General features: G+C 42.3%; 1 protein-coding gene across 2 annotated transcripts in view; it reads left to right on the forward strand.

The window, feature by feature from the left end:
• Window positions 1-9,415, forward strand: part of tty (tweety) — an 86,429-nt gene that overhangs the window by 76,187 nt on the left and 827 nt on the right. For both annotated transcript variants that reach the window (XM_034974427.2, XM_069502565.1), the window contains 12 exons: window positions 1,457-1,533; window positions 2,743-2,898; window positions 3,601-3,729; window positions 4,238-4,381; window positions 5,072-5,284; window positions 6,307-6,435; window positions 6,814-6,951; window positions 7,112-7,256; window positions 7,369-7,514; window positions 7,614-7,711; window positions 8,274-8,441; window positions 9,153-9,373. In XM_034974427.2, coding sequence (XP_034830318.1) covers window positions 2,764-2,898; window positions 3,601-3,729; window positions 4,238-4,381; window positions 5,072-5,284; window positions 6,307-6,435; window positions 6,814-6,951; window positions 7,112-7,256; window positions 7,369-7,514; window positions 7,614-7,711; window positions 8,274-8,441; window positions 9,153-9,339 — 1,632 coding nt within the window. In that variant the 5' untranslated portion in view covers window positions 1,457-1,533; window positions 2,743-2,763 and the 3' untranslated portion in view covers window positions 9,340-9,373. The remainder of the gene's footprint in view (window positions 1-1,456; window positions 1,534-2,742; window positions 2,899-3,600; window positions 3,730-4,237; window positions 4,382-5,071; window positions 5,285-6,306; window positions 6,436-6,813; window positions 6,952-7,111; window positions 7,257-7,368; window positions 7,515-7,613; window positions 7,712-8,273; window positions 8,442-9,152; window positions 9,374-9,415) is intronic.

Below are 9,415 nucleotides of genomic sequence, written 5' to 3' on the forward strand. Positions count from 1 at the left end.
ATTATAGATTAGAACCCAGAGCCGTAAAATCAGTAAAAAAAAAGTATTACAGGTGTTAACGGTGGTAACCTATGACAGTACCTATCTATTGTATTTTGCGATTTTGTATTGTGTTTGTTTAGTTTATTCTAAAAATGCTAATTGTGATTAAAGTGATTAATTTTATTTAAAAAAATGATTTTCGAGCTCTGAAATTTTAACTTAGAGTTTCAGGAGCACCCCCTTTACTGCCCCCTATCCCAATGGATGGTATTGTACTCTATAGCAACCCCATAAGATATTCCATCAGCTCGAAACTTCAGTCTAGTGCTGACGTTACTAAAATGGCGGTCACGCGCATAAGCAATTTGCGGGACTTATAAATGTACACATTTCGAATTTCACCTTGTTGAACTACCATGTTATGACACGTGTGTGTGTGTGTGTGTATTATGGCTTTAATTTGCTGGATGCTCCCTGTAATATAGTGCCCGTATATTGACTTTACGGCTTATTGAACTAAGGAGGAATTTGGCCTACGACACTAGATGCTACCACTAATGCCGGTTCAGCGCCGCATCACGTCAACCTTTTTTCCTCATTTCTGAAGGCCCATTCTTTCCGTTATGATAAAGACCGCGATGTAAAAGTAAGTACCGCCAGTGAAGTTATAAAGCGGATATTTTACGAGCTCATATTCAGCCGGGGCGCTTAAACTTTAATATCTGCCATATTGGACACGCGCAGTTTAGATAGCCGAGTTTTAATGGGGGCATATAAAATTTAATTTTATTCATATTCGGACACTTTGCTAGTTATTTTGGAATGGAACTTCTTGTGTGGCCTAGTTTGGGATTTTTCAAAAGATAAGATCAAGTTTTAAAAGAGAATGTATAGGAATTTGAGTTGATAAAGGCATTTACGTGCATTATAAGAGTTATACGAAACTGATTTCTGGCACTATATTGAAGATTAAAAGTTTAGGAAAGTGCTGAAGAGTTCTTATTTTGCTGGTAAACTTTGGTCGTAGGTGGTTGCTAACTCAAGGGGACTTCTCTAGGAACGTAAATAATTATGGATGCGTTCAAAAATAAAATATTTTTTAATGCGTTCTGTTATGCAAATGTTATATTTTTGAAGACTATTATTATAATTCACTCAGCTTTTAAAAAAAAACTGATAGTATCAAACAATTACATTAACAACGTAGGTACTACATTTTGGCAATAATTTCATCTTCTGATTTTTCAAAGTCCAAAATGACCATCATCCTTTAAACAATAGGCTCGCATGCTCGCGACTGGCAGCTAAAGTCACAAAGTTTGACGGCTCAAACTGTCAAACTGTGTCTGTCCTTTTCATATTATATTAGTAAGAAGAGGATGTGAATACGCTAAAATTTAGGTGTGCTCAGAATCAGTACCGCGTGCCTCCTATGAATATTATTGGTACAAATAGTGTTCTGCTTTTGTTCCAGATGTGTTCCCGGTAAAGGCGTGTATCTTTAGTCATACACAAGATGGCATCGTAGGGGGCGGAATATCATTCGTAGCGGTAAGTCAATTTCAAACCATTTTTATTTTTCATTCCTGGGATTATTGGGAGATTGGCTCATAGAGTTTGTATCGAATTTTGTCACACGGCGAGATTATCGCCGCGATTTCTCGTTCGTGGAGATGGGGCCTTAGACTTTAGTCTTCTTCCTTACTTTACTTCACAACGAATATATGAACACAGTCGCCAGCGTATGCTGGTTTAGTGGTTTCGTATGATAAATGAAAGTTATTCATCAATCAAATAGATCATAGAGTTCTTTGATGCCAGCGCGATATTTAATATTTCCCTTGTAGACGACGCAGACGGCGTAGAATTAAAACTTTGATAAAGATCATGTTTATTTGTTTGTAAATGTCGTTTTATTGCCAGATGTTCCTCCAGCAGATATTAATAATACGTTTCGCATTTCTTTATTTATTTAATTTATCAGACACATAATAAAAGATTATGACAATAATCAGGCCATGAATTATAAAAACTAGTCACTATCCAAATGAATAAAGTGTGCCCGCCTCTAGGCAAGTAAAGTTAGTAATTCATTTGCTCGTAATTCTATACGTTTTTATAATAAGCTTCCAGAAAACATATTGGAGATGTCTCTCAACAAGTTTTTTCAAGAAAACTTTGAAGTTTTCATAAAACATAAACTACTTAATTGAAAAATCCTATTACAATGTAAAGGATTATTTAAATGATAAGCAAGCTTGAGAATGAGTTGCTTAACGGCTTTGTGATAGTTATAATACTTAAGTTTAATTTATTATTTTGTAAAGTGGTGATAATAAAAAGAATACCTGGCCGAGTTTGTTGTGGGCTCTTCTCAGACCTGGGCGCGTTTGGAACCCTCGTAGCTTTAGTTTTAAGTTTGCGTAATAATTGTCACCACTATATCTTACAAATCCAACGAGTGACTATCGAAAAGAGTAATTTTTGAATAAATCATTTCACTTGACTTTGACTTTGACTTTGACTTTGACTTTGACTTTGTGTACTTCTGTACACTTCTGCATTATTAAGTGACAGGCTAACCTAATGCTATAGCTGCGTTAACTTAAATTATTTACAGGTTAATATTACTTTTTACTTTATATGCAACTAACAAATTTTACAAAAACATTGTGGCCTTTATGAACTCGCCCAGTGAGCAACGGAACAGGTCGATGTGACTCAGCTTGCGAGAAGTAACATTGGTGTTGTTGGTTGCAGACGAGCTGGTGAGCGGCGGGCATGGGCGCGGCGGGCCCGTCGGACGAGTACACGCCGCCGCGGCTGGCGCGGCTGCTGCACGCGCTGCCGCACATCAACGTGACGCTGCACCGCGTCAACGACACCTTCGCGCCCAACTCGCCCATATACCTAGAGGTATCTGACACATCTTTTCCTAGCGACGACCTCCCTGGCGCAGTGGTAAACGCTGTGGTCTTATAAGCGGGAGGTCTCGAGTTCCAATCGCGGCAGGGGAAATTAGAAATTTTATAATTTCCAAATTTTTCTGGTCTGCGCGCGGGGTGATTCTCTAACTCAGTTTCTAACACTGAATGATAGCCACCGAGCTCATTTTTTAATCCGTTGAAGGTTTTCTACGAAAAAATATTTTAATATCACCCAGGGAAGCAGCAATGTAAAACCAAACAACCTCCGTGGCTATCATTTAGTGTTAGACACTGAGTTAGCGATTCACCTAGCTGGTCTGGTGGGAGGCTTCGGCAGTGGCTAGTTACCACCCTACTGGCAAAGCGATTTAGCGTTCTTGTACGATGCCGTGTAGAAACCAAAGGGGTGTGGGTTTAATAAAAACTGCCATACACCTTCTAGGTTAACCCGCTTTCATCTTAGACTGCATAATCACTTACCACCAGGTGAGATTGCAGTCAAGGCCTAACTTGTATCTGAATAAAAAAGGCTTCCTCGGAAATCAAGACTAAGTCATCGTCAAGGTCCAATACCCCTACATATGTCTTCTTTAATTCATTTTCGTATTGAAAAACTTTTCGACTTCTTGCCTTGATTTTCCGCGCTCTCCAAAAATGTGTAAAAAGTAATCTTCGACTCAACTGGTTACAGAGCTTGGGGATCCTCGGCTCCATACCTGGCGCATGGCTCATCCTGACCCTGACGGTGTTGCTCATATATTTGCTCACGAGATGCTGTGACAGGAAACAGAGGCCTCCGAGGAGTATCACCGCACTCAAGGTACGATATGGTTGATCAGCTATTTATATTATGGGCTGATCATATTTCGCTATCAGCGAGATTAGAAAAAGTGTATTGCTGGAATTATAACCTAGAAATGATAATTCAAAAGTAGGGACCTGAAGTTGCAGTTACAAAAATCCAGGAGAATGATTTTTTTTCGGATCAGACTGGGCTAAGATGATGAACTTAATTTTAACGTGTCCTTCGCCGTAGTATTAACCAACAGGTATGCTGCTGAACGAAGGTCTCCTGCAAGGATCTTCACAGAATACGGTCTTGTGCCGTTTGTCCAGCTGCTCCAAGCTACTGGTTTAAGATCGTCCATGCGCCACCATTTTGGTGTACCATATAAAGAGTTCAGTCACTTCAGCTTCGCAATTCTAAGCTATGTCGGTTACTCTGTTTCTCATACGAATCTCTTCATTTCTGTATCGGGTAGGCATACTCTGAGCATAGATGTATCCATTTCTTTAATTATAGTGTCATGGTGTCTCCTTGATTGCAGATAACGTTGATGATATTGTCGGTGCTATGTTGTGGGGCGATCGGCATTGGGTTGTTCGGCAACGACGACCTCCACAATGCGATGCTGCAGAGCATCCAGGCAGGCAACAGCCTTGCACAGCTAGTCAACACTGTAAAGAATCAGGTACGAATAGAATAGAATAGAATAGAATGTTTTTTTATTCATGTAAACTTTTTAAAAGTGCTTATGAATAGTCAGGTAGTTTTAATTTACCACTGGTTCGGAATGCCGTTCCTACCGAGAAGAACCAGCAAGAAACTACGTTCAGGAGTCTTCAACTCGGTCGCCAGTTGCAATGCCGCATCCAAACTGCAATCAATCTAAAGCTGTCAAATAACAAGTATATTTCGAGATTGGCGAAAAAGGAGATCCAAAAAATAGCTAGGTTTATGCAAGTGGACCTCAAACTGTTAAAAATATGGCTAGATTTTGAAGGATACCACAGAAGGGCAGTTGATGGCATCATGGAAATATCTTAAATACCTTAAAATGAAATGAGAAATGGGTAATGAATTTCAAACAATTTCCATCATCAACTTAAAACTTAAAAGCAAACATCAATAATTGCTTCGTTTAAATTTTGTCAGGACACATTCCTTCGTGGGAAGGTTCTGGGTAGTCAAGGGCTATCTTGTATCAGAATTTAAAAAATCTTCATGTGTCCTCCTGACTTTGAGAAAAGCATCATATGACATCAATTAAACCGAATTCCGCATGTTTGAGATGAGATGTCTGCTGGACTTTAAAAGCAGTCTTGACAGCATCATCAGTTAATTTAACACATTTTCAGAAGTTCCATTGTTTCTATTACAGTCAAGTATTCTAGAAGAAGCCATGGGATCCAGAGCAAGAGCTCCTCTAGCACGTCTAGCGGACGCATTAGACGCCCCTGTAGCTAACCAGACTGCCTTGGGCACTCTACTAAGGGCATTGTCTGCTTTGAGGAACAACGCCAGTGCGGCTGCCTCCGCCGCTGACAACCTCCGCAGGCCGCTGGCTGCGCTGAACCTGGACGCTTTTATGAAGGTAAGTGTTCTATAAGTGTCTGTAGGACCTTGGACGCTAACCCCTAACTGATGAACTGGACGCTCATGTTGCCAACCAGACTGCCTTGGACACTTTACTAAGACTGTCCACTTTGAGGAACGATGCGGCTGATTATTTTTCTCATTATTCTCACATACATACTAGCTACGACTAGTACTGTACATACATTACGCAAACACAATACTGTCTGAACCGTCTGGTACCACACGACCATACGACTGACTGCTCTAGGATTCGCTAGCAGGCGACTTAGGAATAAAAATTGCTTATCGATTTTTATACGAATTTAGCCTCTTACGCGTTTTTACGAAGGTAAGCGCTTTCGAAAAATCTGCACGACCTTTGATATTAGCTCATCGAGCAAACGTATTAATACAACCACCACCAAACTATCTTGGGCACTTTACTGAGAGCTTAAAACAACGTCAGTGTGACTGCCTCCGCCGCTGAAAACTTTCGCTGCTGAACCTGACACTCTTTTTTTTTTTAATTTTATTTTTATAACAAGCGTAGGTACACCAAATATTTACATTATTTTGTTCTCGCCAAACTGGTGAGCCAGTTTGTTGGCGAGCTGGCGCTCCTTAAAAATAACTAGAATCTACGTATTAAATTGTACTTATGTATGTAAATTTATATTCTAACTTATAAACTTATACTTAGACTAGCTTATGCTCGCGACTTCGTCCGCGTGGACTACACAAATTTCAAACCCCTATTTCACCCCCTTAGGAGTTGAATTTTCAAAAACCCTTTCTTAGCGGATGCCTACGTCATAATGACTATCTGCATGCCAAATTTCAGCCCGATCCGTCCAGTAGTTTGAGCTGTGCGTTGATAGATCAGTCAGTCAGTCAGTCAGTCAGTCAGTCACCTTTTCCTTTTATATATTTAGATTAAGGATTGATCGCTGCAGCGAATTGAACGCTTCAGAGATCAATCCTACTAAACTAAAATTCGCAGGTATCATCTAATAAATAAATGAATTGTGTACGTTTCAGCGGCTGTGGGTGTGGGAGGCCGCGCGGTGGGCGGGCGGCATGGCGGGCTGGTGCTGCGGCGGCGCGGTGTGCGTGGCGTTGTTGGCCGCCGCCGCGCGACGCTCGCGACGCGCTCTGCTTTTATTATGCGTGAGTAAATAACGTCACATTCTTTAGTTATAATCAAAACATGTGTAGGAGGAGTCCAATTAAGGCAGCAATAAGTCAATGATACTGTAGTCATATTTTTGTCGGGATTCGAGTTGTTGACTATAATAATTTTCAATGTAATTTTTAAAAATTCTGATATAAGTTAGCCCTTGACGGCGATCTCACCTGATTGTAAGGAATGATGCAATCGTAGGATGGAAGAGGGCTAACTCGGAAGTTTCATTAAGCCCATACCCCTAGATCGGTGTCTACACGGCATTGTACCTAAATAGCTTGGCGGCAGGGCTTTGTCAGCTAGCCACGGCCGAAGCCTCCAAAGTCGCACCAGGCAATTGTAGATAGATTGATTGTTTGCAGGTATGTGCGCTGGGAGCGCTAGTGGCGTGCTGGGCGGCGGGCGCGGCGCTGGCGGCGGGCGCGGTGGCGGCGGCCGACGCCTGCCAGGACCCCGCGCGAGCCCTGGCCCTACACGCACCGCACAGACTACCCGTCGATGTGAGTATTGTCCGTTCACTATAACTTGACCCTTGCCGTCAAGTTGGCACTGTTGCTTAGTTTGCTTTATTGCTTAGAACTTAAAGTTGCGACGACAGCGGATCCTTAGCCCGTATTGTTCTATCTTTCACTGTCATAGAATTACTTCTCTTCATTGCAGATGGTCCACTACTACCTGTCGTGCAAGGTGTCTCGCGAGAACGTGCTGACCGCAGAACTGCGGAACGCGCAGCGCGCGGTCGTGGCGGTCCGACAAGCGCTCGCCGTGCTGTCGCGAGGCGCGCCGCAGCTTTTCAATGATCCTGGTATGTTTGTTGAGACAGACTTATTTGCAGATGGTCAATTTGAAAGTTTCATTGACAAATAGATTAAATATGGCGCGTGTGTTCTCAAAATGGCTATATTTTATTTCATCAGGACTTCAGCCAGCACTGGGCGCGCTGGGGGCGGGCACGGGCGAGGCGGAGCGCGCGCTGGTGTCGCTCAGCGGAGCCCTGGAGTGTCGGATGGCGCGAGCGTACTTCGTGACCGCCGCGAGAGCCGCTTGCGATGGTGGACTGCAAGTATGTGTCCTGCTGTCTATCATCATGATCGTCAATGCTATTTCAATTTTTTTTCAAAGTCGTGCATAAGCTAGTTTAAAACTATTTTTCACTTTCCAGGCGCTGTCGCTTCAGCTGCTGGCGGCCATTTTGGCGGGATTTTTGTTCACCGCTATCGTTCTAGTCGATTCTCATGCTTGGATCTACATTAATACTAAGTGAGTTTCTTATCCTCACCTTCTGTCACCTTTTTGTGTGACACCCTCATACTAGAGCATTGCGTTTTTCACATTCACATTTATTTGTTTGGGGCTGGTGAGATTCAATCGAACTCTATCGGTACCATTATTATGGAAAGTAGAAACATTTAAACGTTTAAATGTTTCTACTTTCGAAAACTTATTTTTCGAAAACAATTGGCCTAATTGATCTTTGGGAATTCCATAGAGATAAACGAAATGTAGCGATACAATGTTTGGAACAGGTCATAGAATAGAATAGAAATTATTTGCTGAATATGAGTACATGGGATGTTTACAATAAATTATAACTTCATATTCTACTATATATCTAGCATGCAAATATTTAATACTCATCAGGATATCTATGCAGATAATCCTGATGAGATTTTAATTATTATTGGTAGATGATAAATTATTGTAATGTAGCATGATATATGACACTACCTGATTCTAACCCCTAGATTTGGAATTTGGATATGTACAATTGTACAGTAACTATTTTTGGCCGGTTTACAACTTTGATTGTAATTTGTTCCAGGCGTAGTGTATCCGGGGAAGAACAGGCTCCGTTCTTATCCACGGGCAGTGGGGGCTCTCGGACCCTGCCCAGGCCGGCTCCATTCCCTAACGGGAAACCCCCCTCATATAGTGCCGCGGTTCAGCTCATGGACCTTGCTGAGCGGGACCGGGATCGTGAACGACCAAGGTAAGTTTGTGGCGTCTTCACATATTGACACTAAATGACGTTATTTCAATTTGTACTTCTACGAAAGATTATACAGGTATCACGCGTTGCGAGCACGTGACGAAGTAATTTGGAAAGAACAGACTAGATGGCGCTATAGGTATCAATAATGACTCACTATAAAGCCAAAATCGCCCTAACGAAGATTTTCTATGAAAAGGTACAATGTATGAAACAGCTGGGTCTCCAGGCTTTTCACTAGCCCGGAGAAAGATTTCCTATTGCTACGGTTAAGCCTACATGACCTGCTACACTCTGTCCAGGCTGGTGCCTTTCCCTAACAGGAAACCCCTCGTATGGTGCTGTGGTTTAGCTTATGAACCTCGCGGACCGGGGTCGGGATCGGTAAGTTAATTCACAGAACGAGTCACAATTAGAGTCGATTTGGGCGTTTTTTGCAGGCTTTAAGACGGTTAATAGCACTCAGTGCGGTACTGGCCAAGATGATTAGCGATAATGGTCAGAACTATGTTGGCGCTGTTTACACATCTTTTTCGATGATGCCCCATACATTCATTGATATTATCTCTAAATCTTATGGATTAGTAAATAAGGTATCCATGCGGTAAAGAAACTACACTTCAACAAGTTTCAACTTTTTCGGTGTCCGTTGTGTTCGTTTCCATTGCAATCGTTTCATCAGAAGTTAAAATGAAAACATTTTGTTTTCAGATCTCGTATGTCGGGTAGCGCCACGCTGGGACGAGCGAGCGGAGGCAGCGCTGGTCTTGGAGGTGGCTTGGGTGGCGGCTTGGGCGCGTTAAGTGGCTCGCACACTCTCGGGCGCGCGCCTCACAACGGCAAATACGCCACACTCAGCAAGCAGTGCAAGACGCTCGAGAGCAACGACTTCTACTGAGAGCGGGCGGGCGGCGCGGCCGAACACACTGCAGGTTAGTGTACACAGTGTGTGTGATGAATGAAATCTCAATATT

The sequence above is a fragment of the Maniola hyperantus genome, chromosome 13, assembly GCF_902806685.2.
Source record: "Maniola hyperantus chromosome 13, iAphHyp1.2, whole genome shotgun sequence".
Classification (NCBI taxonomy): Eukaryota; Metazoa; Arthropoda; class Insecta; order Lepidoptera; family Nymphalidae; genus Maniola; species Maniola hyperantus.